At 46.9% G+C, this 21,627-nt stretch overlaps 1 protein-coding gene across 1 annotated transcript; it reads right to left on the minus strand.

Annotated features, from left to right (window-relative positions):
- Positions 1-2,764: 2,764 nt before the first annotated feature.
- Positions 2,765-5,023, minus strand: LOC147662639 (uncharacterized). Its single transcript, XM_086951032.1, has 4 exons — positions 4,178-5,023; positions 3,437-4,009; positions 3,161-3,352; positions 2,765-2,993 (listed from the first exon to the last, which is right to left on the minus strand). Exons 1-4 carry the CDS (start codon positions 5,004-5,006, stop codon positions 2,938-2,940), a joined length of 1,650 nt encoding a protein of 549 aa, XP_086807158.1. The 5' UTR covers positions 5,007-5,023; the 3' UTR covers positions 2,765-2,937.
- Between the last annotated feature and the right edge of the window lie 16,604 nt (positions 5,024-21,627).

Consider the following 21,627-nt stretch of genomic DNA (forward strand, 5'->3'; position numbering starts at 1 on the left):
AACAAATGCTGGAAGGTCGCGGCAGTCTAGCGCATTTATACGGCATATGTGGTCTGAAATGGCAAAGCGAATGCAGCAAACGTTATATCATGGCCAGCATATTTACAACTAAGAAAAGCTTAACGCGTTTGGTGCAGAGCTGCAGAAGTTTTACCTGTGTTTGTATTATCTGAAACAGACCGGCTAAGGCGGCGTCCTGGTGGTATCTGATGTTCGCGCAAAGAGTTTGTTTAGCCCTTTCTTATTGGTCTAATATCAAGGCAGCTGAAACGATAAAAACGAACGTAGCTAACGTTATATCGTGGCCAGCCTGTTTAAACTAAGGAAAGCTTTACGCGTTTGGTGCAAGGCTGCAAAAGTTTTACCTGTGTTCCTGTTATATGAGACGGACCGGCTTGAGCGGTGTCCCGGCGGTTCCGATATTCGGGCAAAGGATTTGTTTGGCGCTTTCTTATTGGTCTATTTATCAAGGCAGCTAATTGGTTCACCTGGTTTTCTCGTGCATCTTAAAGCGACAAGACTTCATATCGCTAAATGCCCGGTATTGACCAGTCATGAGTATTTAGCTTTTCTAATGTTTATTTTTGATTTGTTTACTGTTTATTTATCAAAGAAAAAATGAAAAATGAATAAGTGAGTACCGTAAATAAGATGGGTATGCCTACTGCTGGTGTCATATATGGAAAGGTCTTATTATACGGGGGACTATATATTATTTGACTAATCCTATCATTTGCCCAAATTAAAGAGATATAAAGACAGAGGCATCAATCTTTCTTGTTATAAGATAGCATTTATCCACGGTAGGTCATTATTTAAGCCATGGGTAAATGTATTAAGAGTAAAGATCCAATAAAGCTCTCTTTTTTTCCTAATTTTATCTCCGCCGTTGTTGTTGGCTATATGAATCTTTTCTAGGATGCGCCAACGGATCTGAGACGGAGAATGATGGAACTCAGAAAAATGGGATGCCAGTGGTGCTGTCAATTTTTTTGTTTTAATCGCAGATCTATGCTCCGTTACGCGGAGTTTCATAGTTCTTGCGGTTTCTCCAACGTAACCTAAATTACATGGACACAATATCAAATAAACAATATTGGTTGTATTGCATGTCCATAGTTCCTTAGCCTGTATTTGTACTTTGTTGAATGTGAATGTCTCACCTGATATTATGCCATCGCAAGATTGGCATGTGCCACATCTGGAGGTGCCCTTAATGGCATTTTCTCCATTTAGTGATTTCTGTACAAAGGGGACAATATTGGTAGTTCCACTGAAACGTGATCTAACCACTAGATCTTTCAGATTTTTGTTGCTTCGATGCGCAAACATGGGTTTTGGTAGTTTTGGTTGTGTCGGTTCTATATTTAATAGATGCCAGTTTGAGTTGATGATCTGTCTGACTGTGGCATTTAGAGGAGAGTGCTTTGTTATGCAGACCAACTTTTGTTCTTCCTGTTGTTTATTTGAATTCAGAAGAGCATCGCGATCAAAGTATCTTTCTCGCTTATATGCCTCACGTATTAAACGATTCGGATATCCGCGAGCAAGAAATTTCTCTTTCATTTTTACAGCCTGAATATCATAATCTTTAATGTTTGTGCAGTTTCGCCGCACTCTCAAAAACTGCGAAAATGGTATCCCATCCTTCTGATTTCTCGGATGGTAGCTACTAAAATGGAGTAGCGTGTTCCTTGCTGTTGACTTAGTATATAAGTCAACCGTCAGATTCTTGGATTCATTTTTGATATATATGTCAAGGAATTCCACTTTTGTAGCATCAACTTGTGCAGTGAAACGGAGATTACTATCTGCTAAATTAATCCATTCTAGAAATTCTTGTAGAGTCTGTTCCCCATTGGTCCATATAAAAAATATATCGTCAATAAACCGGTACCAATGGGAAACAGACTCATAGAATGGTGCCATCTCGTTGTGTATGTGATGAAATTCAAACCTAGCCATATAAATATTGGTTATCGATGGGGCCATTGCTGCCCCCATGCTTACGCCTTTTGTTTGTTGGTACATATGTTCTCCAAATTGGAACACATTTTCTTCAAGTGCCCTGACCCAGGAAGTTGAACTGTATCAGGGGGTCCTTGCTGTCTCGCATATCTTTGTAATACGAGGCCATGTCCCATTGGAACAGAAGTCATTAGGATTATTTAGGGTGGAGCCAAGAATGGTTTGCATATGGCTGGCCTTGTCTGTAGTTACACAAAGACTAGAGAATGATGTGACGGGATGTTGCCGAGATGAACTACCAGTTCATCCATCACCTTTAGTTTTTCTCAATGATCAGCCCTACGTGGCACAGAACAGATGTTGGTCCCATATAGACCTACGACAAACGGACTCCTGCTGCAGTCCCCTGGTGAGGCTTATTAAGGCTGGAAACAGTTTGAGGTTACAAACATTCCTGAATCTAGCAGCGTGGCCTCAAAGTTCAGGATCAATGGCCTTTGTGGGTCAGAGCCATGGCTTATAAACACTCAGGGAGCAAAACACGCTGAATGGAATGAGGCCACGAATAGTTACAAAAGGATGAGGTTAATTCAAGCATTTCCATCCCTCGCTGTGTGCTTTTCTCAGTAGACGGTTTGTTGGACAATCAATGGAGTGGACTCTTTGTGGCTGCTTCATGTAAATGTTTTGCGATGCTGAAAGCTCCTCCTCAGGGTTGACAGTGAGCACCTTTTATTCTCCCACATTGTCTCTTATGTAGAAAGGTTACATTTACAACTGAAGTTTTTGTCACATTGAGAGCACGGGTAATTTCCTTTCTCGTTGTGCTTTCTCTCTTGTTGACTGAAATTGAATCTCCAGCAGACGCTTCCCAGGCATTTAGAACAATGACAAGGTTTTTTACAGGTAAGTTCTCCCAAATTGAGTGAGACCAGATTTCCGACTGAAACTTTTCCAGCATTCAGAGAGCTAATAAGGTCTTTCCCCAGTGTGAGTTCTTTCATGTCTAGTGAGAGTCTTTTTCAGTTGGAAGCTTTTCCAGGAGTCAGAGCACTGATACGGTTTGAGCCCAGTATGGATTCTCTCATGTTGAGTTAAACTGGATTTGTCACAGAAACTTTTCTGGCATTCAGGGCACTGATGAGTTTTTGTCCAGTGTGGGTTCTTTCATGAGCAATTAAACTGGATCTATACTTGAAGTTGTTTTGGCACTCAGAGCACTGATACGGTTTGAGCCCAGTGTGGGTCCTTTCATGTACAGTAAGGTTGGATTTCTGATTGAAGCTTTTCCGGCATTCAGAGCACTGATAAGGTTTTTGTCCAGTGTGAGTTCTCTCATGTGTAGAGAGATTTATTTTCTTACTGAAGCTTTTCCAGCATTCAGAGCACTGATACGGTTTGAGCCCAGTGTGGATTCTCTCATGATGAGTTAAACTGGATTTCCGACTGAAACTTTTCTGGCATTCAGGGCACTGATAAGTTTTATGTCCAGTGTGGGTTCTTTCATGAACAATTAAACCGGATCTATCCCTGAAGTTGTTTTGGCACTCAGAGCACTGATACGGTTTGAGCCCAGTGTGGGTCCTTTCATGTACCGTACGGTCAGATTTCCGAGTGAAGCTTTTCCAGCATTCAGAGCACTGATACGGTTTGAGCCCAGTGTGGATTCTCTCATGTTGAGTTAAACTGGATTTCTGACTGAAACTTTTCTGGCATTCAGAGCACTGATAAGGTTTCTGTCCAGTGTGAGTTATTTCATGTCTAGTGAGAGTCATTTTCAGTTGGAAGCTTTTCTGGCATTCAGAACACTGATACGGTTTATACCCAGTGTGGGTTCTTTCATGTCGAGTAAGGCTGAATCTTTGACTGAAGCTTTTCCAGCATTCAGAGCACTGATACGGTTTCTGCCCAATGTGAGTTCTCTCATGTTGAGTGAGAGTTATTTTACGACTGAAGCTTTTCTGGCATTCAGAGCACTGATACTGTTTGAGCCGGGTATGTATTCTCTGATGTAGAGTTAAACCGGATTTCTGATAGAAACCTTTTTGGCATTCAGAACACTGATACAGTTTATGCCCAGTGTGGGTCCTTTCATGTACAGTAAGGCTGGATTTCTGACTGAAGCTTTTCCAGTACTCAGAGCACTGGTAAGGCTTTTGTCCAGTGTGAGTCACCTGATGTTGAATCAGACTGCCAATAAAACTGAAGCTTTTTTGGCACGTGGAGCACTGATATGGTTTTTGTCCAGTGTGGGTTCTTTCATGTGCAGTAAGGCTGGATTTCTGACTGAAGCTTTTGCAGCATTCAGAGCACTGATATGGTTTTTGTCCAGTGTGGGTTCTTTCATGTACAGTAAGGCTGGATTTCTGACTGAAGCTTTTACAGCATTCAGAGCACTGATACGGTTTATACCCAGTGTGGGTCTTTTCATGTACTGTAAGGTTGTATTTCTGACTGAAGCGTTTCAAGCATTCAGAGCACTGGTAAGGTTTTTGTCCAGTGTGAGTTACCTGATGTTGAATCAGACTGCCCCGAAAACGGAAGCTTTTTTGGCACGTGGAGCACTGATATGGTTTTTGTCCAGTGTGGGTTCTTTCATGTACAGTAAGGCTGGATTTCTGACTGAAGCTTTTCGAGCATTCAGAGCACTGATAAGGTTTTTGTCCAGTGTGAGTTCTTTCATGTATAGTGAAATTGAATTTGCTACAGAAGCTTTTACAGCATTCAGGGCACTGATATGGTTTGTGTCCAGTGTGGGTTCTTTCATGTACCGTAAGTCTGGATTTCTGACTGAAGCTTTTCGAGCATTCAGAGCACTGATAAGGTTTTTGTCCAGTGTGAGTTCTTTCATGTACAGTAAGGTTGGATTTGAGACTGAAGCCTTTCTGGCATTCAGGACACTGATAGGGTTTTCGTCCAGAGCTAGTTTTCTCATGTTTAGTGAGGTGGGATTGATAACTAAAGCTGTTCTCACAGTTATTGCTCTTATTCGAGTTGTTTGTTTCTCCAAGTTGGGTTTGTTCCTGAATACACGTCATTTTAAGACTGAATCTGATTTCTGATTGTGTACATGTTTAAGATACAACTCAGCATTAACTTCTAAAATACATTTCAGATGCTCTTCTTAACATATGTATTTAACTAATGATAGTTTTTACCTGGAGATCATTTTCCTACCTTTAAAGGCACTGATCTAACTTGTCCTATTAACTTTCACTGAGGAGCCCCTTGAATTGATTAAGAGGCCTCTCATGGATTCATTTTCTCCAAGTTATGCCCGGGTGAATTTTCTCTTGTTTAATTAGTCTCATTTATTGATTCTGTTTTATCACATTTGATTTAGGAGTTTTAAAAGTACTGATAAGGTCTTTAGGCTTTAGTGTTTGCCTGGTAGCTATGTTTGTTCATACAAGTAATGACAGATGATTAGGGCATGCCAGGGTGGTTTAAGAATTATCAATAGCGTAACACTTGCCCCTTTTATACTTTCAGTGCCAGTATATGCTTTTTTGCTCAGTGGCTAAGACAGGTACATGATCCACTTTGGAGTTACAGGATCCTTTGAAACCACTCGGATCAAACTCAAGAGACAGAGTTGGTGGGGGAAAATCTTCCTATATTGGAAATGATAATCCAGCATCTTTGGTGAATCAACATCTGAGAAAGAGCATTTACAATGACTTTCTTTTAAACAATCTTTTCTTTCCTCTGAATCACAGGAGATAGAGACAAAAGCTTGCGCTTGTAAACCGAGGATATTAGTCTTCTTGACGGTTCTTTCACATCACGTCTACGGATACTGATCTGTTGGGGAGGGTTTGCGTCTCCAAAGCATTTCTCATAAACCATCAAACAGAATTTACATCACTGAATTTTCTCTCAAGTGCACTGTGTGGGGATCAGTTGTGGCCAATGTTCTCCTCAATCTCAGTTACTGGCACTTGGTAAACATTTATGGTAATTTTCCTTTAGGGATTTGACAACTTTCACATTAACCAGTTTCTTCAGCTCCAACATCCTCACCATTCCTGGCACATAGAATGTGTTTCTTCTCTAGAGCGCGAGAATGTTTTAACTTTCCTTGAAATAATCCTTTTCGTTATGTTTCACTAAATTTAAACCTTCTTTTTTCTGTTCATGCTTCAGTCACCTGTAGAAACGGAGTCAGAGATTGTAAATGAACACAAAGAAAAAATATTTGTGACCTTATACTTTGCACAAAGAATGTATTGACAAAAACAAGCTAGAAAATCAGTTGAGTATCATTTCTGATAGTGGTGAAACAGCTCGGAACACTGTAGATCGGGAGCTTTGGATCACTGGAACTCAAGGATGTGAGAGCAAACGTAATTAATATTTAAGAAAGAAACTCAAGTTGCACATATATTGTGACACCGATTCTCAGAAGCAGCCAACACTATCAATTTACAATTTCTGTGGCAAAGGCTGGCATCAAATGAGATATTTGTAATACTTTTAATGAATTATCAGATGTTATTTACTAACCCTGCCCACCTAGACTCTTCATCTATTCCTTTTTCCAGTGATCTAGGAACAAAGGAATTGGCCTTGTTGCACTCAGTGCTTTAAATGCCACCATAGACAGACGCTGTGTCCAGTTAGCTCAGTGGAATTCACCCTTTCAAATTGTGCGGATGATAAGGACTTACTTGGTGGCCCAGAGCTCATCATGCTCCTTCGACAGGACCAGGGCACTGCAAAACCTGAAAAAGAGAAAAAAACAGCACAACAGTAAAGGAAATGAAAAAGGGTCTAGATAAGGAAAACACAAAACAGAAGAAAGAGAAAAAGGCTATCTTCCACTCTCACCACATGTTCCAGCACAGGAAACCATAAGTTACATCTAAACACAGTGCCCCCAAGGTCAGCACCAGGTGCAGTTCCACCGGCCACACCACCCTAAAGCAAGCCCTGTGTGCATGTGTGTCCACACACATGTACTGTGTCTTTTGCTTGTAGTAGATAAGACAGAAAAGGGTAGGATGGTAGGATGTAAAGAGATGGAAGTCAGATCCAAAGAGAAACAACGCTGAAAGACAAACAGAGGGATTATAGTATCACGTGCTGTAGAGGAGGAGACAAATGTGCCAATAGTTAAGGAACTGGGGGTCAAAACTGACCTAAAAAGGGTGGCGTTGGTCTGACTTCCGTGCTCACATGGCGTAGTCACAGAGCATCTGTTTCTGTTTACACAACACACACAGCCTCTGTCTTCCGTCACAAGGTGCAGTCACAGAGCGCCTGCTGCTGCTGGCGCAATACACACAGCCTTTGTTTTCAGGACACAGATGGTGGTCACAAGTCACAGTGGCTGGTCATGAGAGGCTGAATTACCAACAGCTGACAGGAAGTGGCTGAACCTCTGATGCAACCGGAGGACAAGGTGCACGAGCAGCTTTTCAGGAGGCTCAACCACGAGGAGCAGGGGGTTAAGCTAGGTTCAACAGAGTCACAGAAAGCAATTCCTTATCAGGTTTGCCGAGAGCATGGCAACACAGAATGGAGTCTTGATGGTCATTTTTAAACACAGTTCAACAAAGGGAATAGAGAAAGAAGAAACAGGGGAAAAGGAAACTTACAGTTATAGGAATCCTTACCTGAAAGTTATATTATATGTTGTTCCTCCAAGGGTGGCAGCCACGCTGCACTACTTGGTGATCCCAGAATACCTTGAAAGGAAGTAAAGAAATAGTTTTGCTTCAGACGATCATACTTCATCCCGTCTTCCAAATAACCGTCCTGAACTTCCAAAACAAAAGAATCTCTTGTTCTCTGGAGGCCATTGTCAAGCAACTCTGGTTATGAATAAATACTTTTTTTGGTTCAACAACCACAATACTCTGCTGGAAAAGGTCTCTGTGAATATAGAGTACACCCACAGTCTCAGAGAACAAACCCCAACAACCCAGTCCACGTCTTCATAACCCCCATCTTTCCATTTAGATCCCATGAAACTTGCAAATCAAAACAATCTGGTTCACAAAAGGCATGTTAAATTCTGTCCACCGTTCATAGATAATTCAACGAGACTCTTAGATTGTTCCAAACCATGTTCTCTGAGCAACTACAATTCAAGCTCAAGCTGATACAGAGTTCAAATGCTGAGCATTGGAAGCAACAAGGCATCAATGTGTTGGCGCTTTCAATTTATAAATTATTTAAAGGTTGTGATACGGAGGGTCAGTGTCTTGTGAGCCCTATAGGACGGCAACCCAAGAACTAGACCTCTGCCTCTCCGAAATATATGGATTGGGCAGGAGAAGGCAGAAGATAGAGCCTGCAGGGCACACAAGTTCCTCCTCCCGTAGCTCGCAGTGTCACTGGCGTCTCAGAAGGAGGGGCCAGAATCAGAAATAACTATCTGTAAAGTCAATTGACAGACCACCACAACAAATGTGTGCTAAGAAATAAGAAAACGTTTTTCTATAATATCAAATAGCAAACAGACATAGAAACGGCCTAGTTAAAAATCAAGGAAACGTTCTTAAGTACAAAATCAGTAAGAGGATTGACATGTAGTCTGACTTTAGGAAAAGTGTCAAATAAAACAATTCCAGCAAATATCCCAAAACAGTACAGTTTATAAGTTTTTAGACAGAGAGAACACATTATTGACATGGTTCATGAGGAGGTAAAAATGACAGCAACCAATGAATATTCATGAAAACATGGCACAACAAAATGTAATTTAATAAACCACACCTACAAAATGAATAATGAATTGTGACTCTTCCCCTAAAAGCCACAAGTTATTTTACAAGGTTATTCCCTAACATAATAACTGGCTCTTAATCACAGTTTATGTTTGTGCCATTCATCATTGACCCAATTTGTACGGGAACATTTTCTGACAGCCTATTAGTTATTTATTAGAAATGCCTACAACTTGGACTCCTTTCCCCAGAGGGGTGGGTTGGGCGCTCCCGTCAGTCTGACTGTGGAACGGGAGGCACATTTATTGATTAAAAGTGATGCGGGATTCCCATTTACTTCTTCTACAAAAGGGCCACTCTGGGTGACCTCTAGGACTGCCCCAAGCATGCAATCCTTCTCCCATCTCAGACACCGTCATTGTGTCTGATTCACTCCAGTAGAAACTCCTAGTGTATATGAAAGTTGTGGAAAATCATTATTAATCAAAAAAGGATTTTATTGAAGTCTTAAATTTGTTGAGAACTTGGCGTTCTATTCTGCACTGGGCTGTGGGACCATCGGGACTGAAGGCATGTTCCAATATATCTGCCTTTGATTCTGCATGCTCGGCACAGAGGCCAGTTGGGCTGGGACCATTGACTGTGACGGATGTATGACATTACAACGCATGCTTTTACCACGCATGCCTTTATATCGCAGGTTTTACAACGCATGCTGTTACAACGCATAGCGTTGAGGGGTGCTGGATAGTGAATAGTTTAATTTACTATTCCAACTCCAGTCCCCGTGGATAGTAGGGAAGTTGTTGGATAGTAAATTAAATCGAATCCCTATCCTAGAGCGCCCCCCAGCGCAATGCATTGTAATGACATGCATTGTAATAGTTGCGATGTAAAGGCACTGCGTGGTAAAAGTTGCGTTGTAAAGGATGTTTCCCACTGTGACATCCCATTCTGTGCCATCTGATTCATGTTCCAGTTTCCCAGGTTCCTGCAAACATTGCAAGGAGCATCTCATATTCTGCACATTAGTGTTTGAGGTATTTAAATTGCCACGGTCAGTAAAACCTATACCCTAAGCAGGGCCGGACCGGCCGCAACGGGCTTCAGGGTTTACCCGGGGGGCTGGAAGAGTGGGGGACGATTGTTCAGTTCTGGGAAACATATTGGTCACTGGGGGCTGGTTTTGCTGTGGTGCTGCTATTTCACCCCCTGCAACAAAAGAGGTAGGGATCTGGGCCGTCAAAATTGTCAGGCCTGGTTTGGGTTCCCAGTCTGGCCCGGCCCCAGAGGGACAACATTTCCTCCTTCCACATACTGAACATCATTACTCTGCACACCAACACCGTGCACATCCAAATTCACACCTCAAACAAACCCAGAATCAAAACGAGAATGCAATCCGTGAGAACCAATTTCGTCACCCGTTTGGAAAAATGTTGTCTGAGCCATCATTATTTTTATTTTGATTTTCTTCTGCTTAGTAATAAAATTGTCACTACAGAACTTTGGTTACAACAAAATCTCATCCAGAATGTTAGTCTGCAGCTCTCACATTTTGCTGGATATATGCAGTACCTCGGAATGCAACCCTAAAAGATGCACCCTCTTTTACCCGGTCTTTGCTTTTGCAATATTGTCACCCTTCTGGAACATTTTTGTCTGAGCGCTCATTTTTTCTTTGATATATTTTTCTACTTAGTAACAAAATTGTCACTACAGTTCTTTGCGTAAAACAAAATCTCATGCAGAATGTTATTCTGCAGCCCCTCACATTTTGCTGGATATGTGAACTAACCTCTGGATGCAACACTAAAAGATGCACCCTCTTTTACCCGGTCTTTGCCTTTGCAATATTGTCTGTAAATCTGCATTAATCTCTTGTGTATATATAATAAAATATTTTGAGGCACTTCACTCCGTGGCTCTTCAATTGGCCAGTTTACAAGCAACTTACACTCATTACACAAATCTCTTGGAGCAACAATAAACAAACTTAAACTCAGCTCTCGACAACCCCGCCTGGACGAACAGGCCTCCTCTCCACTGCATCCCTCCTGAAGAGGCGCGACCTTCTTTGAACCACCCAAGAACAGGACAGGCCTCACCTCCTCTACACCCTCCTGGACAGGCCTCACTCACCTCCTCTGAGCCCCCTGGAAAGGCCTTGCTTCCTCTGCATCCCCCCCCCGACAGATCTCGCCTCCTCTGTACCGCCCTCCAAACAGGCCTCACCCCTTCCACATCACATGGACAGTCCTCTCCTCCTCTGCACCCCTGGACAGGCCTCATCTCACCAGCACCCCTGGACAGCCCTCACTCACCTCCTCTGAGCCCCCTGGACAGGTCTCTCCTCCTCTGCACCCCAGGACAGGCCTCTCCTCCTCTGCACCCCTGGACAGGCCCCACCTCCTCTGCACCCCTGGACAGGCCTCACCTCCTCTGCACCCTTGGACAAGCGTTGCCTCCTCTGCACCCCTAGACAGGCCTCACCTCCTCTGCACTCCTGGACAGGCCTCACCTCCTCTGCACTCCTGGACAGGCCTCACCTCCTCTGCACTCCTGGACAGGCCTCACCTCCTCTGTACTCCTGGACAGGCCTCACCTCCTCTGCACCCCTGGACAGGCCTCACCTCCTCGGCACCCCTGGACAGGCCTCACACTCCTCTGCACCCCTGGACAGGCCTCACCTCCTCTGCACCCTGGACAGGCCTTGCTCCTCCTCTGCACCCCTGGACAGGCCTCACCTTCTCTGCACCCCCTGGACAGGTCTTCCCTGCTCTGCACCACCTTGGACAGGCATCACCTCTGCTGCACCTCCCAACCCCTTGCCCGACATGCCTCATCTCCTTTGCACCCATGTGGATACATCTCACCTACTCTGCCCCCCCCCCCCTCTGGAAATTGCCTCCTCGTCTCTGCATCCCACTGGCCAGGCCTCACCTCTTTAGCACACCCCGCCCTCTTCATACAGGCCTCACATCCTCTGCACCCCCTCTGGACAGGCCCCACATCGTCTGCACCACCCAGTAAAGGAAAAGTCTCACCTCCTCTGCACCCAATGGACAGGCCTCACCTCTACTGCACCCCCTGCACAGGCCTCACCTAGAATGCAGGTCCCTGGACAGTCCTCACCTCCTCTGCACCCACTGCACTGGCAGCACCTCCTCTGTACCACGCTGGACAGGCCTCCCCTTCTCTATACCTCCTTGGACAGGTCTCACCTCCTCTGCACCCCTTGGACATTCCTAACCTCCTCTGCACCCCACTAGACAGGTCTCACCTATTCTGCACCACCCAGCTCTGGACAGGCCTCACCTCCTCTGCACTGCATTGGACAGGCATCGCCTGCAGCCCCCCTTCCGTGACAAGCTGTTATATAGAAGGAAGAGGAAAATAATTTTATCTTTCAGATTGAGGAAGGAAACTTGGAGGAAAAAACACAGTATCCCACATGTGAGATTAGTCTTGATGAGGAAAAATTCAAGGTATATGCAGACTCATGTTCCCTTTTACTCTGGTGGAAAAGTAAATATTTTACCGAGAAGTTTACTAAGAATAACATCAAGTTGGAAAATGCTGATATAAGTCCATCTGGGTACAATAGAGAACCTATACCCTTAGAAAAGATGGTGATAATGAGAATTTCATTTAAAAATAGACACACAGTGGGAAAGATTTATATAACCAAGCAGGGATCAAGTCTTCTGGTGTGGAAACATCAGAAAGAATTAGGAATTACCCTGGACCCCAATAATCATGACCAAGTTTTACTTATTGATCCCCCAGAAGTCGGAACCAATCTCACTATAGAATTTCCAGATGTAATGAAAATTTGGCATTGTTAAAAACTTACATGCATAAAATTGTTCTAAAAGAAGGTGCTGTCCCAGTAGTTCAAAAAACACGTTCTATTTCTTTACTTATGAGAGAACCTTTAAGATTGGAAATTGAAAAATTGGTCAACCAAGGTGTAATTCAAGAAATACAGAGCTCTGCTTGGTTGGCACACAAATCACAACCAAGGATAGTGGTCAGAGTATTAGACTATGTGTGGACTTAGGGACCACATTTTATCAATCAACCAATCAGAGTACTTGTAAAGCGCGCTACTTCCCCGTGAGGGTCTCAAGGCGCTGAGGGGAGAGGGAATGCGGTTACTGTTCGAAGAGCCAGGTTTTGAGGAGTCTTCTGAAGGAGAGTAGGTCTTGGGTATGCCATTTGTGGGTAGGGAGGGTGTTCCAGGTCTTGGCGGCGAGGTAGGAGAAGGATCTACCGCTGGATGTCGTACGTTGGATGCGGGGGCGAGGCAGGCGGAGCGGAGCTGGCGGGTGGGAGTGTGAAAGCTGAGTCTGCTGTTCAGGTAGGCTGGTCCGGCGTTGTGGAGTGCTTTATGTGCGTGGATGAGGAGCTTGAAGATGATCCTCTTGTCGACGGGGAGCCAGTATAGGTTTCTCAGGTGGGGGGTTATGTGGCTGCGTCGGGGGGCGTTGACGATCAGTCGGGCGGAAGCGTTTTGGATGCGTTGTAGTCGTCGTAGGTGTTTGGCTGGGATTCCTGCGTAGAGTGCGTTGCCGTAGACCAATCTGCTGCTAACGAGGGCCTGTGTTACCGTTCTTCTTGTTTCGGTCGGGATCCACTTGAAGATCCTGCAGAGCATGAGGAGGGTGTTGTAGCAGGAGGAGGATATGGCTTTGACCTTCCTGGACATGGAGAGGGAGGAGTTGAGGATGAATCCTAGGTTGCGTGCATGGTCGGTGGGTGTTGGTGCTGTTCCCATCGTGGTCGGTCACCAGGAGTCATCCCAGGCTGAGGGGGTGGGTCCGAGGATGAGGACCTCCGTCTTGACAAAGTTCAGTTTCAGACGGCTGCTCCTCATCCAGTCTGCGACGGCCTTCATTCCCTTGTGGAGGTTGGTTTTGGCGGTGTGTGGGTCCTTGGTGAGGGAGAGGATGAGCTGGGTGTCGTTGGCGTAGGAGATGTTGAGGTCGTGATGGCGGGCTACTTGTGCGAGGGGTCCATGTAGACGTTAAACAGTGTCGGGCTGAGGGATGCGCCCTGGGGGATGCCGCAGATGATGTTGGTGGCTTCGGATTGGAAGGGTGGGAGGTGGGCTCTCTGGGTTCTGCCTGAGAGGAAGGACGTGGTCCAGTTCAGGGCCTTCTCTTGGATTACGGCTTCTAAGAGGCGTGTCTCGAGTGTGCATTGGCATACCGTGTTGAAGGAGGCCGACAGGTCCAGGAGGATGAGGGCTGATGTTTCACCGTTGTCTAGTTGGTGCCTGATGTCATCTGTGGCGGCGATGAGGGCTGTCTCAGTGCTGTGGTTGCGCCTGAAACCGAACTGGGATGGGTCCAAGATGTTGTCTTCCAGGTGACGGGCCAATTGAATGTTGGCGATTTTCTCAATGACCTTTGCCGGGAACGGGAGCAGGGAGATGGGCCGGAAGTTCTTGAGGTCCTTGGGGTCCGCTTTGGGGTCTTAAGGAGGGCATTGATTTTGGCGTGCTTCTAGCTTTCCGGGAATGTTGCTGTTTCGAAGGAGATGTTGATGACTTTCCGTAGTTGGGGTGCGATGGCTGCGTCTCCTTTGTTTTCTACGTGGTGTGGGCACGGGTCTGACGGAGATCCTGAGTGGATGGAGTTCATGATCTTGCGTGTCTCGTTGTCATTGATGATGGACCAGGAGGTCAGGCGGTTGGTGCTGGTGGTGTTCGCAGGGGAGGTGGTGTCTGTAGTCAAGCGGCCATGGTGTTGAAGCTGTCGTGGATGTCAGCGATCTTGCAGTGGAAGAAGATGGCTACTGAGTCGCACAGTTCTTGTGAGAACGGGATGTCGTTGGTGGTGGCGCTGGTGTTGCAGAGTTCCTTTACGATGCTGAAGAGCTCTTTGCTATTGTGTGCGTTGTTGTCCAGCCGGTTTTTAAAGGAGGATCTCTTGGCTAGTCTGATGAGGTGGTGATGTCTTCACGGTGGCGTCCTTGTGGGCTGCGTGGTTGTCCGGTGTGCATTCGTGGAGCCATGTCTTCTCCAGTTTCCGGCATGCGCGTTTGGAGGTCTGGAGCTAGTCTGTGAATCAGATGGCTCTATTGCTGGCATGGCTGTTGGAGGGTTTCTTGAGCGGGGCGAGGGTGTTGGCGCAGTCGTCGATCCACTGTCTGAGGTTGCGGGCTGCGGCGTCTGGGTTGGTGGGGTTGCTGGGTGGGTTTCTGGGCGAGGGTGAACCAACGGTCGTCGGTGGCTTTGCTCCAGCAGCGGCGAGGTAGTTGTTGGGTGCGGTGGTGTGTGGTTGGTTTCTTGAAGGTGAAATGGATGCAGCGGTGGCCGGTCCAGTGGAGTTCGGTTGTGTGGTGGAAGGTAACATGGGAGATTGTGCAGAAGACGGGGTCCAGCGTGTGCCCGGCGGCGCGGGTGGGTGCGGTGACGAGTTGTCTGAGGCCGAGGTTGGCCATCAGGGTGAGGAGTTGGCGTTGTTGTTGTTCTCAAGGTGGAAGTTCAGGTCCCCGAGGAGGATGTAGTCCGTGGAGGCGAGTGCGTGGGTGCTGGCGAGGTCGGCGATGGAGTCGCTGAACTGAGCCTGGGGTCCGGGGGGTCTGTAGATGAGTGTTCCTCTGAGGGTGGTGTTGGGGTCGGTGTGGATCCGGAAGTGCAGGTGTTCGGCGGTGTTGAGGGTGTCATCTGTGTGCCCGCGATTCTGAGGGTGGACTTGTGGATGATGGCTATTCCTCCTCCGACTCAGTTAGCGCAATCGCTGGGGGTGATCTTGTAGCCGTCCGGGATGGCTATGGCGATGTCAGGCGCTGAGGAGTCGTTCCATCAGGTCTCGGTCAGGAAGGCCACATCTGGGGCGGAGGTGTCGAACTGATCCCAGAGCTCGACAGCGTGTTTACGTGCGGAGCGGGTGTTGAGGAGTATGCAACGGAGGTGGTTGGGTCCAGTCCGTGAAGATTTGGTGGTTCTATCGCAGGTCAAGCTGCAGGTGCGGCAGGAGAAGGGTCCGCGGGTCCGTTTCGGGGTGGCCTGGAAGCAGGTGTGTTTTCAGCCGGCATTGAGTGAGTGGAGGGTGCTGGCATCATAGTGTATTCTGGTGTTGTGGTGTTCGCGGGGGCCAAGGATTCTGGCACTGGGCACGGTCCAGGCATGCAGGGGCGCAGACAGGCTTGCCTCTGGCAAGCCAGAGGCATGGCCATGCAGCGTCCCCCATTTAAGGCGGGGAGGGAGGGATGAGCAGCTGGGAGGTGGGAGTGGGGTGGAGAATGGGAATCGAGTGGGGCGGGGCCGCAGGGGAGCAGCGGCAGGGTATGGGCAGAGGGGGTAAACAGAAGAGGGGGGGGAAACGGGCCGAGGCGGGGGCAACGGAACCCTACAGAGGTGCAACAAAAGAAAGTACAGGCACAAAAATACAGGAAGCAAAGTATTACAAATGCAAGGCAGAGAGCGGGATGAACTCACGGCGGAGCGGCAGTGGAAGCAAAGGTGGAGCTGTGACCTAGCCTGCAAGCAGGGTCAGGGGTCACTCCTGCTGTCGCGCAGCGGCTGCCATTTAAGGCGGGGTGGGAGGAGCAGCTGGGAGGTGGGAGCGGGGTGGAGAATGGGAATCGAGGGGGGCGGGCCGCAGGGGAGCAAAGGCGGGGAACGGGCAGAGGGGGTAAACAGAAGAGGGGAGGGGGGAGCGGGCCGAAGCGGGGGCAACGGAACCCTACAGAGGCGCAACAATAGAAAGTACAGGCACAAAAATACAGGAAGCAAAGTATTACAAATGCAAGGCAGACAGCAGGAATGAACTCACAGCGGAGCGGCAGCAAAGGAGGCGCAGACACTCAGGTGGAGCTGTGCGGCAGCGGGGAAGTGACCTGGCCTGCAAGCAGGGTCAGGGGTCACTCCTGCTGTCGCGCAGCGGTCGCCATTTAAGGCGGGGAGGGAGGAGCAGCTGGGAGGTGGGAGCGGGGTGGCGAATTGGAATCGAGGCGGGCGGAGCCGCAGGGGAGCAGCGGCAGGGAACAGGCAGAGGGGGTGAACAGAAGAGGGGAGGGGACAACGGGCCGAGGCGGGGGCAACGGAACCCTACAGGGGCACAACAATAAAATGTACAGGCACAAAAATACAGGAAGCAAAGTATTACAAATGCAAGGCAGACATCGGGGATGAACTCCCGGCGGAGCGTCAGCGTCAGCAAAGGAGGCGCAGACACTCAGGTGGAGCTGTGCGGCTTCGGGGAAGTGACCTGGCCTGCAAGCAGGCCAGGACACTCCCCCGACAGACATCCTTTACCGAGGATCAATAAAATGCTGAGTACTACACAGGACCAAAATGTTTTTGTGTTCTTGATCTTTCCTCGGCCTATTATCAAATCAAGTTACATCCTGAATCTCACCTTTGACAGCATTCACCCCTCCATTGGCAACTACGAATTCTTGAGGATGCCATTTGGGTTGGCGTCTGCAGCTTCAGCATTTCAAAATGCAATGCAACATGTACTTAAAGATTGCCCCAAGACTGTGTTTTCAGGACGATATTTTCATCTTTGGTTCAAGTGAAACAGAACACAATCCTAATGCTGGTATGGTCCTCAAAAGACAGAGAGGTAGGGTTCACTACAAAAGAAAGCAAATGTAAACCAGGTCTTACATCTGTGGACTATCTAGGACACACGATCTCTGTGGAGGGCATAAAACCTAAGATAGATCTCGTTGAAGCTGTGAGAAGAGCACCTACCCCAACGTGTAAATAGGAAATTCTGTCTTTCCTAGGTTTGGCTGAATATATGGCCAAGTATATCAGACATTTTGCAATACTATCTCAACCTCTCAGAGATCTCGTAAAAAAAGACACAGCGTTCATTTGTAGCAAAGAACAAAAAGAAGCATTAGAGAGCATAAAGGAATCCGTCATTTCTGCCCTGTTCATTGGGAACTTCAATGTGGATAAAGACACCATTATTTCCACAGATGCAAGTGGTAAAGGCATTGGAGCAACACTATCACAGAGGATTGACAAGTAGGTGAATGTAGTGGCTTTCGCCTCTATAACATTGACAGGGGATGAATCAAATTATTCTACAGTAGAAAAAGAGGCGTTGGATATGGAGAACATGACCCCCGCATTGCAAAATGGGCATTAGGGCTACAAGGATTCAATTTCAAAATGGTGTATGTTCCTGGCCAAAAGAATAAAGTAGCAGATTTTCTATCAAGGGCACCAGTGGGAAAGGAAAATGTTGAATCCACATGTAACGAAGGGGTGCTGCAGGTAAGGCTTCCAGCTGTAACAAAAGACCAGTGGGACTTTCACATGGAGCATGATGAGATCATCAGCAAATTGAAATCATATGTAATCATTGGTTGGCCTAAAAAATGTAAAGAACTTCCAGGGAAAATTCAACCATTTTGGAACGTAAGAGAAGACTAATCGATTGAAGGGAGGTTTCTTCTCAAGTCAGGGAAAATAGTTCCTCTGGATGGACTGAGATTCCAAATAATAGATCTTACACATGAAGGGCATTTGGGGGAGGAGTCTCTGCAAGGCAAGATTAAGGTCTGAATATTGGTTCCCTGGAATGGATCTGTTAATGGAAGAAAAAGTCAAAGACTGTTATGCATGTGGAATGAGTGATGAATCCAGAACAACCAGGCGCACCCCTCTCATTCCAGTTGAGATCCCTAAGTCTCCTTGGGACAAACTATGTTTTGTATCACGAAATGAACAGATACGCACTGCTAGGTTGAAAGAACTAAAAAAATGTATGGGAAAGAGGTTGAAGGCTTGCTCCTAAGGTATCGCTCTCTGGGCCAGTGGAGTGTAGCTGAAGAATCAAGTATGAAGCAGACCCTTCTTAGGACCGGGCCCTTAGGTCACAGCTATAATGCCAACAGGAGTCTTCGTCTTTTAAATCCAAATAAACGAAGTAATCAATAAGGTTATCCAACCTGTTTATTTTTCTCAATTCAAAGAAGCGTTTGAATATGATCAATCATCCAATCATTAGTGAATTAATGTAATCATTCATCATAAGTCATGATGGGAGAGACCCCAATAAATCCCGATGCATTTCGGGCATTTGATATGCCCTTCATCAGGGGAACATCTGTAAGCCAAAAACAAAAGAAAATGCACTGTATCCAATTATGAAAATTGAACAATCACAATCAATGTCATGCCGACCTCGTGTGACAGAAAAATAAAACAGCGTGAGACGAGAGCAGATAGAAAATGGGCCAGATCATCCAAACGGTGCTCTATAGATATGTGTTGGTGTTTAAAAATGTGCATAAAGATATCCAAAAATAAGAGTGATCAGTGCAAAAAAATGGTGTAAGGGTTACCGGTGCGACCAATATGCATGCAAAAAAATGCGAAAAAACCCTTACATACCGTATTCAAACAAACGTCAAGAGCTGGTGGGACTTCCACTGGGGGTGGCTGTTTAGCTACCTCAATGCTGGAGGGGAGATAGACACGATGATTACTTATGTGAACGCTAAAAAATAATGAAGCTGTGTAGCGTCAAAAAATCTAAGCGCAAAACGTACAAGAGTGCAGAAGTCGAGTCACCAGTAGGTTACGGTGTCAGCGCGTGTAGCTCTACCGGTACGAAAAGTGAGCGAACCAGTGCAGTAAGCGAGTCAAAATGGTGAAAGCTACTCGATATAAACATACGGGGAGAGTTTGATCACGTGGAAGGAAAGTGAAAGAAAGAGATAAAGGACTGTTTGCCCAGCGTGAACCCATTTAAGATGGCGGCTGTGTACCGTGAATCAACAAATATGTATCAATAAAGATCTAAAAAAGTGATGCAGAAAATAAAAAATGAAACTTGACAAAATGAACAAATTTGGATATAACAAAGTGAAACCTAGAACAGATGTTAATGTAGGTGACAGTACGGTATTGAAAAAACGAGGTCAATAAAGGCAAAATACAAAATTTCAAGATACAAAATAACTTAACAATCAGTGTCAGGCCTCACCTCCTCTGCACCCCCAGAACAGGCGTCCCCTCCTCTGCACCACCTGGACAGACCTCACCTACTCTATATCCCCCTGGATAGACTTTACCTCTTCTGCACCTCACAGACAGGCCTCACCTCTTTTACACCCCACTGGACAGGCATCAACTCCTCTGAAACCCCAGCAGGCCTCCCCTCCCCCGCACCCCCAGCCCAGGAAAGGCCCCAACTCCTCTGCAATCTCCTGGACAGGTCTCACCTCCTCTGCAGCTCTCTGGACAGAACAGGCCTAACCTCCTCTGCACACCTCTGGATAGGCCTTATCTTCTCTGCATCCACCTTGACAGGCCTCACCTCCACTGCACCCCTGGACAGGCCTCTCCTCCTCTGCACCCCTGGGCAGGCCTCACCTCCTCTACACCCCTGGCCAGGCTTCACCTCTTCTACACATGCCTGGACAAGCCTCACCACCTCTACACCCCCTGGACAGGCCATAAGTCCTCTGCACCCCCTGGACTGGCCTCCTCTGTAACTCACTGGACATGAGACGCCTCACCTCCTCTGCACCCCTCCCACCAGAAAAGCATCACCTCCTCTGCACCCCCTCGGTAAAGGCACCCCCAGCAAAAGACAGGCTTCACCTCCTCTGCATCCCCGGGACAGGCCTCACCTCCTCTACACCCCCTCAGGACAGACCTCACCTTCTCTGCACCCCAACACCTGACAGGCCTCATCTCCTCTGCAATTAAAGTTTAAGGACACTTAAAAGTTGACACGGAACAAACCCTTTTGGACTTGGTTCTAGGGCCAACACCCACGGGAGCACTAGAGTACTCGTGTTACCTAACTCAGGAAAGCCGGGAGCATAGGTGCCAAATGATGTTGGGTCGTGTTGTCGTTTTCAATGGCGAGTTGCTGCAAAGTGCTGCTGCCGTGAAGACGAGAAGTGTCCGAAGAGATCCAATCCAGGCACCGACGCTGCAGCACTCGACATCCTTTGTGGGACAGCTCAAATCGAGCTCCTGTTTGTCGTCAACGCTTCCTGGTCCTCGTGACTGAAGAGTCAAGCTTCCCCTCATCTTACCTGAAGCACCCGACATCAGTGGGCATTCGACTATCGTGCCCCTGGTCACTGGCAAGTGACCCATACTCTGTCCCTTCTGCTTTCAGGTTCTTCTCATCTTCGATCCAGTTTTTGATCTCTTCAGACACTTCTACTCTTCCCGGCAGCAGCACTTTGCAGCAACTCGCCATTGAAAACAAGGACGCAACCCAACACCATTTGGCACCTGTGCTCCAGGCTTTCCTGGGTTAGGTAATTCGAGTACTCCAGTGCTCCTGTGGGTGTCGGCCCTAGAACCATCTAAGTCCAAAAGGGTTTGTTCCTAGTCAACTTCTAAGTGTCCTTAACCTTTAAATTTCCAACTGCGACTTTCCCCAAAGAAGCTAACAGCACTTGCGGCTGTGTTCCCACACTGCACGCGTTCCCCGTGTCACTACCTTGGGTGGTTCCAAAGGGGTCCAGCGATTCTACAGGCTCTAGGCCTTGTGTCCAGTCAAGTCGTGGTTCTTATACCACTATTTTAGTATATGGTTTGGTCCCCCCTAGGGCCTATCGTAAACTGTGCTATTTACTGTATTTGACTTGTATCTTGTGTACTTCGACTTCTAGCTTCATAAAGAGACTAAGGGGAGTGTTTTAGAATAACTATATATATTTTATATATATACCTGGTCAGGTTCTCATTTGGTCATTCAAGAGATTATAGACTGGTAAAACAAGCTGCTTCATATTCCTTCAAGACGTCATCCATAGCTACCACTAGGACAGCTTTCAATAAAGGTTGTCTTTAATCTATCATCAATAAGGGTTGTATGGACTGGTGCAAGGTGCCCACTATAACTAGTGAACAGCATATGCCAGGCCAACTTCTCACACTCACCTCCTCTGCCCCCTGGACAGGCCTCACCTCCTCTGCACCCCTCTCCTCCTCTGCCCCCTGGACAAGCCTCTCCTCCTCTACACCCCTGGACAGGCCTCA

Source organism: Lissotriton vulgaris, unplaced genomic scaffold (genome assembly GCF_964263255.1).
Source record: "Lissotriton vulgaris unplaced genomic scaffold, aLisVul1.2 SCAFFOLD_1267, whole genome shotgun sequence".
Classification (NCBI taxonomy): Eukaryota; Metazoa; Chordata; class Amphibia; order Caudata; family Salamandridae; genus Lissotriton; species Lissotriton vulgaris.